The sequence below is a fragment of the Python bivittatus genome, unplaced genomic scaffold (genome assembly GCF_059951505.1).
Source record: "Python bivittatus isolate LINGU-HERP-01145 unplaced genomic scaffold, Pbiv_v1 ctg000610_np1212, whole genome shotgun sequence".
Classification (NCBI taxonomy): Eukaryota; Metazoa; Chordata; class Lepidosauria; order Squamata; family Pythonidae; genus Python; species Python bivittatus.
In genome coordinates, this window is record NW_028277088.1 from 34,035,556 (window position 1) to 34,054,884 (window position 19,329).

Here is a 19,329-nt window from a genome sequence, read left to right on the forward strand (position 1 = left end):
CAGCAGAAAACCAGCTGGTACTACTGTAAATTAATATACTATGCCTTTCCACATAGGTCACCAAGGAGCAACAGTGCACATACAAAGCTCCACTCTCTAATAGTAAAACAATACTAAAAGCAACTTAGAAGTGTCTTAACTCTTTTTTTAAAAAAGAAGAGCTGAAAATGGGAACCACTCTTAGTGCTGAAGAGAAAGGTTTTCACAGTCTGGGAAAGATACAACAGCCTCTTCTTTAAAAAGAACATGTGAGCAGACTCTTGGGACTTCCTTTCTCTCTCTCTGAGGAAAAATGGGAATAAAATAAACATTCTCGTAATAGGAAAAGCATAGCAGAGTAAAACGTTCTGATCACTACCAATGGTATCGCAGGTGCCTGGATCATGTGCATTACTACATTCCATAAGGCAATCTTCTTCACCCCAGTGCCCAACCCCCTGCTTCTGGTTGATTAATTAACATAGCAGCATCCTTTTTCAGTTTTTCCACCCATCTTTTAATCTCAAACCACTTCATTTGATGCATGGAATGTAGTCACACCCACACATATACACAAATTAAACAAACAAATAAGAAAAATAATCAATGAAGAGCTGTCCTTGAGGTGAACAGAGAAGGGACGGAGTGAAAAATGAAAGATATGAAGGATGTAATTACCAAAAGATAGAGACAACTGGTAAAGCCAAAAACAACATAATCAATGTGATTATGGACATTCTTGCTTTGGTGAACTGGTTAATATATGGAAAGTTAGAAGAAATTTAGCTTGTTTAATCGATGAGAAATAGTACCAAATCTGCTGATAAACTGTCACCAATTTCTAATTTAATTGCTCAGCAGCTAAGCTAGAATGCATCAAGGGTTTTAACATTTTTCACAGATTAAGCTCAAACCAAAATTCTTTATAAATTGCACTACCTTGTTAACCTCACTAAAAAAGCATTAACAAAATTACTTTTTAAAATGTCAGGTTCCATGATTTTAAAAAGTAGTATGTTTTTTATTAATTGCTTTATCATCTCTTGAAATTGTCTGCCTTTTTCTTCTTTCCTTCTTTCTTCTTGGAACACTCAACAAGCCTGCAGATAGTCAAAACTATTTCATCCAAACAATAAAGTATCAAATATTTTAAAAACAATTATGACTTTTAGAACAATTGTCAATAATCAAAATACAGAGCACTCATTAGTGCCATCAATTATGAGTCAATTATTTTATCCTTGCCCAAACAAATAACTAAACATTTCCTTAAAAACAGCAAACAGATTAGAATTGTGAATAAATGGCGCCCTCTGGTGATTTTATCTTGGCTTTGCAGAAAGATTTATTCCAAAAATAATTTTATACAATCCATTTTATACAAATGAGTAGGTTATAAATTACACTGTATTTGGAATTAAAACATATCCAACATCTTTCCAGATTAAAATACACATACTATTTAGTAATAAAGTGCAAATGAATCACATGCTTTCAAGTCATAATTTATTTGGTTTCAGGTTTCTGCTAACATCTGTATGGTGCCTGAAAGAAGATTCATAAGCAATGTGTCTTAAAATGAATGTATTTATTTATTCAAATTATATGGCCACCCATCTCACACGAAGTGACTCTGGGTAGCATACAATAAAGTCTACTATTAAAACATATTACAAAACCAATTAAAAACAATTAGAACAGTAAACATAGATAAAAATGCTAGAAAACAAATGACAGAGAGAACTGGATGATTTAATTTGGAAAAAAAAAATTATTCAGTGTTTATAAAATTATAAACTGTGGGAAAGTGCCATAATTACAATCAGTATGCAAAATGCATACTCCATGCTTTTGCTGAGCAGGTTTAAGACCTACTGATTTCCACAGGAGTTAAATCATACATCCGGGTGTTATGGAGCCTGGGGAAGGTGGCACTAGTGAAAGACACAGAGAGGGCTCTGTTGCATTCCCATGCTGTAAAAATACATAAAAAACAAAAGTGAATGCTATGTAACTCTCTTGCTTTAAGGTTTGGGGTAGACATTGAAGTAAATGCTTCCATGGGTTGTTAGCAGCAGTGGAAAAAGAGAGAAGCTGCCAGCCAGGTGCCATTTCTCTCCTCCAAATGGCAAAGTGAAGGTCTGCATGTAATTTCGTAATCCTTCCTCACACACAACAATTAACATGATCATTCAATTTGCAGGAACAGCTAGCAACTGCAATTATACTGTGGAACCTGGACGTCAGTTGAGTTTACACAGGCATTTTGCTCATGATTCCAGTCCTTTCTGTTACATGTTAGAACGGGTCAGCCAGTGAAAATCCTGAGAATACAAAAGAGCAGCGATACTCAACGTTTCAGGATAAGAAACTACAAGAATGTGATAGAGACACAAGGTACAGCAGACTGTGGTGTACAAGGATATACTGAAAAACTTTCTAGACATCCATCACTTAGAAAATGGTTAGTAGATGTTTTGTCTGCGCTTCAGGACAGGGCAAATAATAGAAGTAATGTTAACAGCAAGCATAACAACAAATTCCACAAATACTTACTTGTTTCTTCCTGTCTGACAGTGGGTTGATCATGACATTAAGGAGAGAAGGCACAAGCTTTTCCGCTAGGCTTATTTTCAGGGCAGCCTGTAATTCTTCTGGTGTTTGTACAAAGTACCCTTTACCACCAAAGGCAGACATAATCTGCTCATAGCGAGCATCTGGCAACAGAGCCACTGGAGGTGCACTGAAATTAAGCAAAAAAGGTTTGGCTTTCGGTAGTGGGTTAAGACTCCTAAACAGGCAACCAAACATCATACAAGGTCACTGCTAATTTGCTAAACAAGTAGAACTTCATTTTCCCAAAGCTTCAGGGAGATTGGTCAGGACCCAATTAATTACTATGAGCATGTTCAAATGGGGTTTTATTGAAGAAGAAATCTCAGTGGTGGAGAGATTCAGCCTTTTGATCTCTTCTGTTCAATTTCAAAGCATTCTGGACGACTTCAACAAAGCTCTCTAATACTTTTTTTTAAAAAAAAGTCTCAGTGGAATTTTTCTGTGATTAAAGCTGTCAGCATGGAAAAATCTCTCTCAATGGAAGCATTAAGTGTGGCCCATCTTTTCCATGCTTAGATTTTATTTGAATAAGCAATATCACCTTCTCCACTTTCCACTTTAAGTAAACTTTCTCCCTTTTTTATGACAGCATAGACTGCAGCAACATTCTCTGACTTGGTGTCCTCCAGAAGTAGTGGACAACACATTTCTGAATTCCCCATGGCTGCTTGGGAATTCTCAAGGCCCTATTCCTAAGGGGATACCTAGCAAAACTAATTAGATGCAAGGTAGTGTTCTGTTTCAAGGTAGCAGACACAGTTGCCAAGGAGCAGAAGCAGGTGACAGCAGACAAATTGCAAAACAAAGACTTAGCAAAGTAAAGTACCATTTGTAGTTCAGGAAACAAAAGAGTAGTATAGTTACAGGGCCAAAAGTCACAGCGCCAAATTGGGTAGTCAGCCAATCCAGAAGTCAGGAATTCCAGAAGAGGATACACACGAGACACAAGCTAGGTTTTCAGATGGTTGTTTTCCAACAGAGATTGAAGGCAAAGCAAGCTACATAAATCTCTCTGCTGGCAGCTGGCTGCAATTATACAGGCCTCACGCTTTGCCTTGCGAGGAGTCTCCTTGATTGACACTGTTCTGCTCACCTCTGCATGGATCTGGGGCTTGGGGGTCGTGCCTCCGCATCTGACTGCTCCAGCTGATCAGGAGATGCCTGTGGCTGATCAGCCTCAGATGCATCATGGCTTAATGATTCCTGAGGCTGACATTCCACAGGCTCAGCTGGAGCAACACTGTCAGAATCAGATTCAGAGTCAGACTCTGAATTGTGGCTCATGGCAGGTAGTATTTCACCATTGCAGTGCTGACAAACACAATGCCTGGAAATGCCAGGATGCAAAGTATACCCCATTCATGGATTCTCCTTTCCTATTAATAGCATCATTCTGTTTTCCTTTCAATTTCCCAATAGGAGAGGAACCCCCTGCTTGCAGAAGGCCTTTGAAATCAGGAAGACAAAAACATCGAATCAGACCAGTGCCACAGACCACTCACTTCTGCTTTAAAACCTCCACTGCTCAAATCCATGCATGCATACTTATTATAGGTAGTCCTTGAATTACTGACAGGCCCAGCCCAAGAACAATGGTTGAAACAGTCCAGTTGAGTTAAGTTCCTTTGTTTGCTGACACCATATAGACAGAATCTTGCCAGACTAAATCTATACTACTGCAACAAGTGGATGTACCCTGGGAGATTCTAGGGAGTGGCTATCTTGAATCCCTTATGCTTCCCACGCTCCCCCTGTGGACTGTGTTGTTCTGTCTCCTTTCCCTTCCTGGAATGCACCCCCTCCTTCCTGATAGCCTTGCTCTCTCACATCCCCCTCCTCTTTAGAGATACATTCCATTACAGTTACGACCACTTGTTCAGCAACCGTTCAAAATTATGACAGCGTTGAACAAGGAAGACTTACTACTGGTCCATGAAGTTGCGGCCGTCACAGTGTCCCTGCAGACGGCCGCAACTTTGTTTTGTGGCCATCCTGCTTTCTGGGCACTTGAGTGCCCAGGTCATAATTATGATGCTGCAGCTAGCCATGGTCATGTGATCGCCATTTGCAACCTTCCCTACTGGCTTCCCACAAGCAAAGTCAATGGGGAAGCCAGCAGGGAAGGTCACAAGTCGCTCCCACCATTTTTCTCCTGAGGAGCTCCACTACAAAGAAGGAGATCCCAGGGATCTTGTACTCAGTAGCACCCCCGTCCACCTACACTCTATCACACGTGTCTGCCTGCAGCACCCCTCTGCAGCCTCTGCCAGGGTCCACATGCTCCCTAGCGCCTGCCCAGGGCACCCACACGCACATACCTGCTCCTTGCCTGGGACTCCCACCTCTTTCCACTCAACAACTCGTGTGGTCCTGGGGTTACGACGGCAATTGGGACTGCCATTGCTAAGCTATGTGGTCATGTGATGTCGCGCTTTACGACCACATTGCTTAGCAACAGAAATTCTGGTCCCAATTGCTGTTGTAACCCGAGGACTACCTGTACTGATTGACTAGCAAAGAAAAATATTGGTCACAATATATTCTTCATCTAATGAAGAGACTGTGCTTTAGATTTTGGGATTAAATACAGAATTTACCTCAATTTCCAACATGCTGATATACCTGTTCTAATGAATTTGTTTTGTTGGACATCACCAGATTCATTATAAAGAAGATTGGCATTGTGGAGTCCTTGGGGTTCTCTGGGCTTGATTCTTTTCTTGCAAACGTTTCACTACCCGGCTAGGTAACATCTTCAGTGCTAAAATGGGATGGGGTTTGCTCTCTATTTATGTGCTGTGGCCTGCCTTGCCAGTGTTGGTAAGGGTAAGGTATGTTTGTAGCACTGGTAATCTCAGTTAGTATGAGAAATATATAGAACATGAGATTCGCCCGTTATCTAATTTATCTCATTAGAGTCTGATGAAATTGAAAGAATTATGACATTATAGAGTTTTCAGTGCTTTAAGTACAACTTCAAATTTGTAAGAGCAAGAAGTTAAAAATTCAACAGACTAATCAAAGTCAACAGCGAAGTACCTACTATATAGAAGGTTCTCCAAGCTTCAGTGTATCCTTCCAAGTCTTTGAGTCCAAGCCATTGTATATTCCATTGTTGTTGATGATGATTATAATGATCGGCAAGTTATGCCTAGATTGATAGGAAGGAACACATCTGAAGGACAGTTTCCCATGTGGAGGAAATGTTTCTAACACTTGAATATGGTAGAAACTCTCACTTTGTACAGCAAAGGATTTTTGTTTTTAAAGAAAATTGGTCTGTACAAAGGTTTTACCTGCAAATAGTCTCCACTTCCATACCAGAGAAACCAAAGGCACTATCTCCTTCTATACAGACCACTCGCTTCTCAGGATTATGGGTTTTAGCTACTGTAGCAGCTGCAATTGCAAAACCAAGCCCGACTCCCATTGTCCCAAAGGTACCAGCGTCAAGCCTATAAGAAAGAAAGAAGTTACTATCTTTTTCATCATAGCATGTTTTCTGTTGGAGGGTTCTTAATTCACATCCGCTATCCTGACTTCCTAAGAAGGTATGGAATATCTTTAGAAATACCAGATGACAAGCATGTATTGATGAACAAGACTGATTTATACAAGTAATTAATAAATTTTGGGCTTGTGACAAGAACAAAGCTCTTCTATGGACTGTTAATTACAACACAACTTTTTAAAGCTGCTTGCTTTCAAGTTGAATTATGGAATTTCACAGCACATACCGTTAATTGAACTGGGCTAGTGGACATGGCTATCAATCCTATCTCCCTCTGGTCCCCTTTTTCTTCTTCTGAAACCATCTTTTGTCTCTCTCATTCTGACATCCTCTTTTTCTCTCTCATTCCTCCTTTCCCAAACTGAACTACTTACTTTCAGAAGGCCTTTGAAATCAGGAAGACAAAAACATCAAATCAGACCAGTGCCACAGGTCACTCACCTCTGCTTTAAAACCTCCACTGCCCAAATACATGCATGCATACTTATTACAGGTAGTCCTTGAGTTATGACATGTTCAGCAACTGTTCAAAATTACGATGGCGCTGAACAAGGGGGACTTACAACCCCACAAAGTTGTGGCCATCGCAGTGTCCCTGCGATTACATGATGGTGATCCAGGCACTTGGGTGCACAGCAAGTGATTATGAAGTCATAGCTAGCTGTGGTCACATGATTGCCATTTGCAACTTTCTCTGCTGGCTTCCCACAAGCAAAGTCAATGGGGAAGCTGGCAGGGAAGGTCGCAAATTGCTCCTACCACTTTTTCTCCCAAGGAGCCTTGCTACAGACTACAAGATCCCAGGGATCTCGTACTCTGTAGCACCCCGTCTACCTGCACTCTATAACATGTGCTTGCCCACAGCACCCCCGCTTCTTCTGTTGGGTCCCCAGAACCCCCTTGTGCCTGCTCGTGGCACCCGCGCACCCCATGGCACTCACACACCATAGTACCTGCCTGCAGCATGGGCACAGCCCCCATGCTCCTTGCCTGAGATTCCCATCTCTTCCCACTTAACAACCTGTGTGGTCCTAAGGTTACAATGGCAACTGGGACTGCCATCAGTAAGCAATGCGGTCACATGACATCATGCTTTATGACCATGCTGCTTAGCAATGGAAATTCTGATCCCAACTGCCATCATAACCTGAGGACTACCTGTACTGATTGATTAGCAAAGAAAAATATTAGCCACAATAATAATAGAAATAAAGATAACAACAATCATCTTTATCGAATGAAAAGACTGTGTGCTTTAGACTTTGGGATTAAATACAGAACTTACCTCAATTTCCAACATGCTGATATACCTGTTCTAGTGAATTTGTTTTGCTGGACATCACCAGATTCATTATAAATGAAGCATTGCTTCATTTCACATATAAACCATATTGGTGAATATCTCTGCTGTAGAAGGATCCAGATCAATTGAACCAAGTTTAAATTGTCAAATTTAAAACTGAGTTACTGTTATTATTAGTTCTTTGGGCAGATAAATAAAATATGCTTCACTGCAAGTTTCAACAGAACTTGCTGAAGTTTCAGTTCAAAGGATTCTAACAGCCATGAACAAACTTGACTTGAAGTAAATTTTTTATTGTTATTGATTTTGGATACATATTCTTAAGCTGGGAACACACAAAGCTGATCCACCTTTCAGGTTGTTCTGGAGGATCCCAATGTTTCAGAGAAAACGTTTGAAAGTTACAGCTTTTAGAAAGGAAAATTGATGGAAACAGTTCTTCCTATGCTCTAGAGGTTCTCTGTTGAATTAAAAGTCTGATGGAACGAATCTTTTCATTTGCAGAAAGCTAGCTCCATTTATTTAACCACTTTTACAAAACACGTATCATTTTGTAGGAGTTTTCGTTTTTGTCCTGTAACCTGATAGTGGAAAAAATCTATTCCTCATAAGAAAAAGTGGTTTTTTTCTGGCATAACAAGAAAGATAGATGGATGGATGGATGGATGGATGGATGGATGGATACATACAGTGGGGCAAAAAAGTATTTAGTCAGCCACCAATTGTGCAAGTTCTCCCACTTAAAAAGATGAGAGAGGCCTGTAATTTTCATCATAGGTATACCTCAACTATGAGAGACAAAATGAGAAAAAAAAATCTGATTTAAAAATTGTCTGATTTTTAAAGAATTTATTTGCAAATCATGGTGGAAAATAAGTATTTGGTCACCTACAAACAAGCAAGATGCCTGGCTCTCACAGACCTGTAACTACTTCTTTAAGAGGCTCCTCTGTCCTTCACTCGTTACCTGTAGTAATGGCACCTGTTTGACCTTGTTATCAGTATAAAAGACACCTGTCCACAACCTCAAACAGTCACACTCCAAACTCCACTATGGCCAAGACTAAAGAGCTGTTGAAGGACACCAGAAACAAAATTGTAGACCTGCACCAGGCTGGGAAGACTGAATCTGCAATAGGCAAGCAGCTTGGTGTGAAGAAATCAACTGTGGGAGCAATAATTAGAAAATGGAAGACATACAAGACCACTGATAATCTCCCTTGACCTGGGGCTCCACGTAAGATCTCACCCCATGAGGTCAAAATGATCACAAGAACGGTGAGCAAAAATCCCAGAACCACACGGGGGGACCTAGTGAATGACCTGCAGAGAGCTGGGACCAAAGTAACAAAGGCTACCATCAGTAACACACTACGCCGCCAGGGACTCAAATCCTGCAGTGCCAGACGTGTCCCCCTGCTTAAGCCAGTACGTGTCCGGGCCCGTCTGAAGTTTGCTAGAGAGCATCTGGATGATCCAGAAGAGGATTGGGAGAATGTCATGTGGTCAGATGAAACCAAAGTAGAACGTTTTGGTCTAAACTCAACTCGTTGTGTTTGGAGGAGAGAGAATGCTGAGTTGCATCCAAAGAACACCATACCTACTGTGAAGCATGGGGGTGGAAACATCATGCTTTGGGGCTGTTTTTCTGCAAAGGGACCAGGACGACTGATCCGTGTAAAGGAAAGAATGAATGGGGCCATGTATCGTGAGATTTTGAGTGAACACCTCCTTCCATCAGCAAGGGCATTGAAGATGAAACGTGGCTGGGTCTTTCAGCAAGACAATGATCCCAAACACACCGCCCGGGCAACGAAGGAGTGGCTTCGTAAGAAGCATTTCAAGGTCCTGGAGTGGCCTAGCCAGTCTCCAGATCTCAACCCCATGGAAAACCTTTGGAGGGAGTTGAAAGTCCATGTTGCCCAGCGACAGCCCCAAAACATCACTGCTCTAGAGGAGATCTGAATGGAGGAATGGGCCAAAATACCAGCAACAATGTGTGAAAACCTTGTGAAGACTTACAGAAAACGTTTGACCTCTGTCATTGCCAACAAAGGATATATAACAAAGTATTGAGATGAACTTTTGATATTGACCAAATACTTATTTTCCACCATGATTTGCAAATAAATTCTTTACAAATCAGACAATGTGATTTTCTGGATTTTTTCCCCCATTTTGTCTCTCATAGTTGAGGTATACCTATGATGAAAATTACAGGCCTCTCTCATCTTTTTAAGTGGGAGAACTTGCACAATTGGTGGCTGACTAAATACTTTTTTGCCCCACTGTAGATAGAGTGTTTTCCTTTTATGCATATATTTAGATATTTATCTAAGTACTTCATCTGGATGGTAGCATATGGAGGAGGCTAAAAATACAAACTAAAATAAATAACAACATGTCACCTGTGGTGATGATAGGAATATAAATATAAATTCTCTTTATTTGGCTTTCCAGGCAAATTGAGTACAAATTGCAAAATATTTATTCAGAAGGAACCAATATTTACCTGTGGCGGGGAAGATAGTTTGGAAGCATGGTGCGTCCAATATCCATAGTATTTGCTCCTTCACTGATCAGAATACAGTCCTTTGGCAAAAGGTCCCTCACATGCTGGAATACTGTATAGTAATTCATTGGCAACTGCTTTTGTAGTGATAATACCTTAATTGAACAAGAAAATAAATAATGGGACTTGTTAAAAACCTGCTGGCTCAACTGCTCCTGAAAATATAAAGACTGCAAAAACAGAACTGAAAGTCAAACAGTTTTGAAAGCCAAATACATCAGCTTGAGACAACTATTCAAGTGAAAAAGAAAAGGTGGGGAAGAGCATGACTTTTTCCTTAGTGTCAATAGTAATAGCTTGTTACAACAACAAAACCCCTTAAGAATCTTGTGGGGTTTTTTTTAGTCTGGAATCACCAATTATGCAATATGTATATACATACACACACACACAATCAGGCAAGAGTTCTTTGAAAAAATATTGCCCCCCTTTTGTATTTTATGAATGTTTGTATGTCCTCCACACTTGAATCTTTGACCATCAAGGGAATCTGAGTGAATAAATAAAACCAGAGTTTAATGCTGGCTTTATTTTGTCCAGAAAAGTCATCCAGTGTAATAAGCCAAACTGAAGAAGTAATCAACCCATTAGATTCAGTAACTGGTTCCACCAATGTCAACTGTAATAACTGCAGACAAACAATTCCTATAATTAGTTATCAGTTTCTCACATCCTGTCTGGGAATTTTGGTCCATTCTCCATGGCAAATGTCTTTAAGAAGTCATGAACACTGATCTTAGTGAAGGTAAGGCCAACAGATCCCAGGATATTGTCCTGGGATTCATGGTGAGACCCTGAATGGTTCTATGTTGCATCCTTGAAATGATTTTGGCAAGATGGCTATTCTTGGGAAGATTTACTATTCTCCATTTAAAGACTATGTTACTGATAGTGGAGCAATAAGAAGTCTCTGACTATTTAATGGAAGTTTTCATAAAATTATTTGAGTGGGGCATAGCACGCTTCTAAAATCTGTGGGGTGAAAACTTGCCATGATGAAGAGAGACAAAGTTTGTAAACTTTATAGAGGGCAGGGCTGGCCCATATCAGCCCAAACGTTTAACGAAGTACTTGCACAATTGGCCCTAGTTATCCTTTTAACTTAATTGACTCCACTGCGTGTGTGTGATAACTTTTTCATTCTGGCACACTGCATCCTGGATTGCTATGTTTAAAATGTAAAAGAAACAAGGTGTTATTTGTTCAATCAGACTCCTATATATTGGTAAGATGCACACGAGGCTTTGGCAAACACATACCAAAAAATCTAGAAAATCTGAAAGGGGCAAATGCTTTTTCACAGAACTGTGCATATAAAAATGACCTCAGTCTTCATTTCAATTCCCTCTGACCTCACAGTTTACACCTCCCCTCCTCCCAGCCATGGGTATATTCATACTTATAGCTCTGGCTAATACTTAAATATGCCATACAATAACAAATTTATTAAAATTTGAGATGTCACAAGACTTTGCTTTTTTTAAAGCCAAACTCCTTCCTGATACATATCATTAACAATACCTTAGACGCTGCCTCATTGCTCTGCATTTTGGCCCGAAGACCTCTCCACCAGTCTGAATCCGAAGGATATTTCCAAAGCTTTTTGTTAAGTTGATCTAAAAGCTAAGAATATAGTAGTATGCTTACGAATAATTCCATAGAGGTTTCCTCTCTTAAACTGTAGTACAAAGTTTGTTAGCTTTAGAGACATACTGTTACATTTTCCAATACAGTGGTACCTCGGTTCACGGACTTAATTCGTTCCATGATTCTGGTCGCGAACCGAATCAAATTTCCCCATAAGGTTCAGTGTAAATAAGGTTAATCCGTTCTGACCCCTATGAACGTGGTCGTGAACCGAACTGGTTGCCAACCGAATCAAATTTTCCCATAAGGTTCAATGTAAATACGGTTAATCTGTTCTGAACCATATGTATTTTTTTTTAACCACAAAAATATGAAACAAAGTACAGTACAGTACAGTACAGTATGAAGAGAGAGAACACTAACCTTGCTTGAGGCGACACCAAAAAGCTTCACAGCAAGTATCTGTCTGCGACCGTGATCTCGCCTAGAGGAAGCCACGATCACGTGTCAGAGCAGGGAAGATGGCCGCGGGTCATGTTTGTCACCCGATGCGGAGTTCGTGAATGGAAGAAAACTTTTGCGAACACTGCTGTTCGTGAACCGAATTGTTCATGAACAGAAGCGTTCGTGAACTGAGGTATTACTGTATATTGGTGCATATTTGGCCAGATTATTGACAATCCATCAGCCAAAATGGTTTTCAATACAATTCTTCAATCCAGCTTCTACATCCAATCAGGAGAAGATGGCATTTGCATAAGAGAGCATGTTACCTGCTCAGTCACTGCTTTTATGTCCCCCAACAAGGCTGCAGCAGGTTTCACATTGTTTCCCAGCTCTTCAGCACAAATGTCTACCTAGGAAAAAACAACAAACAAAGCAAAGAAGGAAACAAATGATCTAGGCTCAGTTATGCTTGCAAAGAACATCTGACGGTGACTTAAGCAATAATAATTTTCCTTAAAACCAGGGCTTCAGTTTTTAGTTCAGAAGAAGAAAAAATGAACTGCTTGTTTCCCCTTAGTTGTTAACTTTCTTCTTTTGCCTAGGATTTACAACACACTTCACATAAAAACTGTCAGGCTGGATGAGACAAGTTGCTTCTAAAAGCAAAGATACAAAAGAACAGAAGAAACTCAGCCAAGGGGGAGAAAAAGCTAAAAAGGCAATTAAAATTTGTCTCTAAAGCACTTTGAGGAAACTCTTTTTCAAAGGAAATTTAGATTAAACAGGTCCTTGATCCCATCAGGAACTAGGGTTTTTTGGAGAAATTATTTCCTTGGTTTAGCATCCTATCTTTTGACAAGAACAATGCAGATGCATTTGGAAGATTATAAAGCTTTTTAAGTGACATTACTTTTCACCTACTCTTTCTCCAGTAACTCCTGCGTTGGGTATACACTCATGCTACCCCAGCCTTCCCCAACCTGCTACCCTCCAAATATACTATAAGTTCAAGTCCCCAGCACAGACAATGTCGCTGAAAATTCTGGGCATTATAGTCCAAATACCTCTGAAGAGCACTACATTTGGAAACACAGCTCCTGGATATGTCAGAATGCTAAAAGGAGATTTATCTGAATACCTGAATAACCTTCACATCTGGCTGAAACCTTGGTGGAAGTCCATAATGCAGAATCCAATTCAGTCTGGCTCCAAGTAATACTATCACATCAGCATATTGTAGTGCCCTAGTCATTAAAAAGAAAGGGAGTCAATGAAATTATTTTCACATATATTAAAAATATCCAGAACAGATCTTAACAATTAAAATGTTGTATTCTTTAACCAGTATAACTGAATTTTGCTCTTTATCACTCCTAAATAATGTCAGCTGTGGGTCAGAATGATTCCTACTTCCCCTAAAATGGGATTCACAAATTGTGGTAAGCTGGATTGTTTAACCATGGTTTATTGAATAAGTTATCTCTCTGATGTCGCCTCAGTCCCTTTACCATTACATTATTTTGGCTCTCATAACAATGATAAATATTATATTCTTTATCTTTAATTTCAAAGGTTGGAAGGAAAGCTTCAATTTGTGTTATTTACCTAGATCTGGCTGCAGCCACACAGTATGGATGGTTGTCAGGAACAACTCCCTTCCCCATTGGCGTAGGCAAAAATGGAAGCCCACACTGGTCCACCAACTTTCTGATGCTGTTTTCAGCACGTGAATAAGCAGCACCTAAGAGACACATCCACCACCACAAAAGACTCCATGACACTATTTCAGTACCCTGTTAACTCCTTCTGTGACCAATCCAGTATGGGCTTTTACTGATGATGATTTTGTCAAGAGCTACATATGCCTTCATTTGAATGTCAGAATAAATTAATATGCAGATTGGTCTCATCTCTTAATGGAGCAGAGCCTTGCATACAAAAGGATCATCTTTTAACAAAAAATACTGATAATTTGCAGTGGTATTAAAACAGTAAAGGTTGCAATGTTTTATTGGGATTGCAAAGATGACTTCATTTTCCACTAGTGAATAGTTTGTATTTTCACTTAAACTGACCTAGAAAGTAACTGCTACATCCAAATAGGGAAAATTTTTGATTTTACAACATGCAAGAATTCAAAATAATCTATACATCTTAAGTGAGCCTTTTAGTTAAAATAATAATTAACATTTTAACCTATAAGTTCATCTGACATCATTTTTATAGCAAATCAGTTTTCTAATAGCTTCCCCCTTTGCAGAGGGGTGGTCAATCGTCAACTCTATGCAGCTATCAAGATCCATTTCTGCAACCTCCCTAAATTATGCTGACAAAATTGGATGATGTGGTAACATATTTCCAATACTTTAAAATCATAAAATAGGTGGGTTGCTCCCCTAGAAAATCTAACAAATCAATTTTGAGTAAATCCCATTTTTAAGAAAAAATCATTTTATTTCCACACACTCTGGTAATATCCCTGCATTACCATCATACCCACTGTGCCCTCCAGAGAGTGAAAATAATTTTAAAAGTGCAACTTCTAGAGAAAAAAAGGTGTTTACTTCTACTTTATATAAAACACCAGCAACATAACAATTGCAGAGAAAGTCATTATATTTTGCTCAAAAGGCAAAAAACCAAAACAAAATAAATCCTCAGGAGATTTTAATTTCAACAGTCATAAAGAACTTGTTTTATAAATAGATTAAACAATATGCCAAGGAAAGAAACATTTCTGTTATTATATTTTGTAGTTTCTCTATAGGATGTTTTTGTTTTTGTAGGGTTGAAACAGGACTACCTTTGCCAATAATTAGAAGTGGTTTCTTGGAATGTAAAAGAAATGAAACTGCTTTAGAAATGGTCATCTCTTCAGCCATACTGATAGGAGGTGCTGGACAGCAGTCAACGTACCTGTAAGACAGAATGAAAAACTAACCCTCAAAAAAGAACTGAAATAAACAAGTCAGTAAGCAACTATCTAATTTATGTATTACCATTTCAGGCTATTATAAGAGCAACTAATGCAAACATACTGCATTCCCGCCAAAATGAAACACTAGCTTATTATGAAGCTTATTTTTTATAGTAGATGGAAGTATCCTGAAAACTGGGTTGCTCTTCCCACTTGCTTTGGTAGACAGGACTAAAACCATTCCTACGAGTCAGAGAGAGCACTCCTCCCTTACAGTTACAAAATCAAAAAGCAATAGGAGATCAAAGTCAAGAGAAAAACTAGACAGTACATAATAGAAGTCCTCTAACTCTCTTCACACATGGGCTAAGGCACTCCGGTGGAATTTTGGTCCAATATGTTTACATGTTTTGGAATTTCCTTGAAATAATATTTAGATATTGTTAAGAAGTGCAATCACTTCCTTGTCACCTGGCAGATACTAATGGGAATCACTTTCTGATAATGCAGAATGGGTTGCTGTAGAAATGAAACAGAGACTAAGCTGGGAGTCATCCCAGAAGGTGGCAACGGCAAACTACTTTTGCAGAGTTGCCAAGCACACAATGTGGATATGTGCGCGTATTCATTACAAGCCAAGCTCAGTTTGAAAGAGTTTTTACCTTTACTAGAGCAAGTGGAAGAAGCAACCCAGTCTGCAGGATATTATCCTCCACTGTAGCAAAGTATATAGCTGCGTAAAGAAAAAATTATCAGCCTTCAAAAGTAAAGCTAGCATTTCATTGTGTTTACAAATGCATACTCTGTAATAAAGTTCTTTTAATCCAGTCAAAAATGTTTTAACAAATTGTACACTGAAGGAAATTATGCATTCTGCTTCCTAGCATGTGGGCAGGCATAGGTAGAATGGAACCTGTGGACACTAGTTTCTATATAAATCAATTTTTTTCATGTGGTTAGAACACAGCGATTTCACTCTTTTTGTTTCAACCAATTAAAAAATTACATTCCTTTAATTTCTTCACTTGGTTCTTTCAGAACCAAGAAATTACATTCTTTCCCATTTATTCCTCAAGGAACAAGATCAAAAGCAAATGTGGGTGTGGGTGTGCTCCAGAGCTTCTGTGCCAACTGCTTTCCCATTAACAGCCTCTAATGCAATTTCCCCCACCAAAAAGTAGGAAAGTTGCTGAAAAGCTTTCAAGGCAACATAAGAAATGGCAACGGAAAAGAGAAATCGGAGCATTCCTATAAGTGTTGGCTCTCAGACTGATAAAGATTCATGTGACCATTGTCTAAGTATCTGAGAAGAGATCAGCTTCCGTGTTATTATAAAGTTATGAGCAACAGACTCTGAAAGTCCTTGTACAGAGATATATTTTGGTTCTAAAGGGAAAATGGTTGACTTGCTGGCATTCTTGTAGCATTCTTGCTTTCATCTTAAGAAAGCTTACTAAAAAAATTGGTGAGATTCATGCTTGGGAAGAAATCACTTTTGGTTGAGACAGCTGCCAATGGCCTAGCAATTCCATTGTAAGAGGCTGGATGTGGGCATAGGATTTGGAGATCCTGAGATTCCTTCCAAAATCTGAAGTGCCTTATTTAAGCAACAAGCTACCATTAAATCCCTTTTAATAGTTCTTAGGCATTATGCATTTGTACATTTGAGTCTCTTATGGAACTGAACATTCATCTAAATAATCTTGACCTCAACTATTTCATTTTCCATTCTAAGTAATTTCTTTATAAAAGTTTAAGAAACAATTTTTTTAAAAAGTTGGAATTCATTGGGTGGAATCCGTTGGTTAAAAGTCTTTGAAGAGGCTGACTTACATTTCTTTAGAGTTTCTCACTCCAGAGAATATTTTGTGTTATGTTAATTTATAGAATCAGTTCTTACCTTATTAGAAGTATGTCCCATGAGCAACCACAAATACAGTAAAGTTACCACAAAATTATCAGTAAAAATCACCTGCTACTGCACAGTGATAACTCACTTGACAGAACTTTTATTCACTGTCAGATTTACAAAGTCTCCAGGTATGTCAATATAGCAGGCACCTGGGCGTCCATAAATACTGGTTCTGACAGCCTAGATTGATTAGAGAAGTTAGAAGATAAAATACATGGCAATAATCATGATTAAGAGTTTTATTTTTAATTACAAGAGACTTTATCAATAAAAATACATTAAATAATGAAGAAAATCGATATCTGACTGAAGATTGAGCGTCTACTGGACTCAATCTGTAACTAGGCATATCCTTGGTCTATTTTCTCAGAGTAAATAACGTTCATAGAGTTACTCTATGAACAAGTGCATTTGGAGTCATTAAATCAAAATCTCCAGCTGAATTCTATTAACTAGCATGACCTCTAGGCAGATATCTCTGGAAAATGGGCTTGCCTTTCTGTAAACAAACCTCTCCTTTTTACCTTGGGATTGTGCATAGCAGCCATAGCCATGCTACAATTATTTCAAAATGGAAATGGATCTACAGGCTCATTTAAAGACTCCAAAGGCCCAATAGTAGTGTAAGAATTCTTAGAAACCATTCTTACACACAATGCAACTTTAATAGAAACTAGTAGAAATAGACTTGTATGCTTCAGAAAAGTTTGTGTAGCATTATTTGCACTTTTAATCTCCAGTTCTTATATTATTGTTGTTGGTTGCAGTCAGCTAGTTGTTTGTATTGATTTGGCATTTTTATCCACCTATCGAGTCCTTCCCAAGGACCTGGGATAGGCAGATGTTGTTGGTGGATGGTGTTAAAGGTATTGTCGCAGGCTGTAAGCTGTGACAAGTAAAGCTGCTTTTTGCAATTGACTGATAGTGATTTTGTCAATGTTGATGGTGTTCAAGTGATGCTCCAGATGTTTTGGGATTGCACCCAAGGTGCTTGTTGTTGTTGTTGTTGTTATTATTATGTTGAGTATTTCCTATAGTTAGATGCTGATCTGATGATCCATTACTCTGAAATATATAAATAAGAGGAACTGCACCCATTCATTTATTCAGGCATCACCAGCCACCTTATTATACTACACCTCCTGCTACTATTTGTGTGTCACAGAGCTACTTGAGAAAGAGTAAGTATTGCTGATTTTGACCTGTTACCTTCTCAATAACTGCAGGAATAGCTTCTAGACTGCTTGGTCTGACAGAAAACTTGCTGTAAAGTCTGCAGGCTTCAATCTGGAAACAAACGAACACCTCCATTATTATTTTCTAAATAACCATAGGATGATGTTACAGCAGGAACTCTACTCGATCAGCCCAACAATCCATCCAGTTCACATCCTTCTTCCACAATAAATAATTAAAAAAGCAGGGAACAACAGCTGTTTCCTGCAACTGCTTTGCAGAGGTACCTTAGCAATGAATGTGGAGGTGCTATTTATAATTATAAATACCACAACTATTAGATAATTCCAGAGAATGCTAGGATTACTCACAATTGCTCTATCATAATGATCTACAGAAAACCTTCTTTGCAAAGAAAGTTCCAAACACACATTACATAATATCTGTTCTTAACACAAGTTATGTTTTGTAAAATGTACTGCATGGCCATTTCAAAAGTTTTGATCATCTATAAAATTAGGCAGTGAAATTGTTTAATTAATAGAATAGTTAAAGAAAGACTGAAACAATATAAAAACATTAACAGGCAATCATATAAATTGAACAAATAAATAAAATTAAGAGCACTTAGCTCTTAATTAATTAATCAATCTTAGCCGGCATGAGCGGCGAGGAAGATCTACGGAGGAGGAAAAGCCCGGATGACCTCCTAGCGCCCCTGCCGGTCACACAGCGTAATTAATTGTATAATTGTATAATATGTACTTTGTGAGCCGCCCAGAGTTCCCCACTGGGGGGAGATGGGCGGACAATAAATCGAATGTAATAAATAAAATAAAATAAAATATATGGGGCAAAGGATACCAGATTGCATTTAATTATGTATTTCTGTTTACCAGTGGAATAAAGTCTTAACCAATAACCCACCCATTTTCCAAAACTGCTCCAGGGGAGACTTAAGGTACACATGAGGATGGCTGGGAAGGAGAGTAATGAGAAGGTAGGAGTATGTCTGCTTAATATTGATTTTTTTGGTGGGGGGGAGGGAGGCTTCAGTCTTGATTCCTGTGACTACATAGATAAGTCCATGCAGTTTTCCTGGCCCAAGGTCAACCAGCTGTCTTGTGCCTATGGCAGGACTATAACTCAGTCTCCCATTTCTAACCCAGTGCCTTTAACCACTACACCAACTGGCTCTGAATGCTGAATATAATCCTTTAATATTAATCATGCTCAGCTCAAGCCTATCTGAACGGGAGGAGCTGGGCGATGGAGGATCAGGAAGCACTATAATGTACCAAAAAGAATA

General features: G+C 38.9%; 2 protein-coding genes across 5 annotated transcripts in view; one reads left to right on the plus strand and one right to left on the minus strand.

The window, feature by feature from the left end:
- The window catches only part of PLEKHA8 (pleckstrin homology domain containing A8), a 158,263-nt gene that overhangs the window by 93,729 nt on the left and 45,205 nt on the right, over positions 1–19,329 (plus strand). The window lies entirely within an intron of this gene.
- HACL1 (2-hydroxyacyl-CoA lyase 1) overlaps positions 1,469–19,329 on the minus strand; it is a 28,740-nt gene continuing 10,879 nt past the window's right edge. For 2 of the 3 annotated variants that reach the window (XR_015797880.1, XR_015797879.1), the window contains 2 exons: positions 18,054–18,131; positions 16,967–17,024 (listed from right to left, as the gene is read on the minus strand). Coding sequence is in view for 1 of the 3 variants with exons in the window: in XM_007429261.4 (XP_007429323.2) it covers positions 2,271–2,303; positions 2,536–2,722; positions 5,639–5,746; positions 5,892–6,050; positions 9,922–10,076; positions 11,503–11,604; positions 12,342–12,425; positions 13,154–13,259; positions 13,621–13,756; positions 14,819–14,931; positions 16,930–17,024; positions 18,054–18,131 (1,356 nt within the window). In the remaining 2 variants the exon portion in view is untranslated. Of the gene's footprint in view, positions 2,304–2,535; positions 2,723–5,638; positions 5,747–5,891; positions 6,051–9,921; positions 10,077–11,502; positions 11,605–12,341; positions 12,426–13,153; positions 13,260–13,620; positions 13,757–14,818; positions 14,932–16,929; positions 17,025–18,053; positions 18,132–19,329 lie in introns of those variants that run through there. The other variant, XM_007429261.4, reaches the window with a different exon arrangement.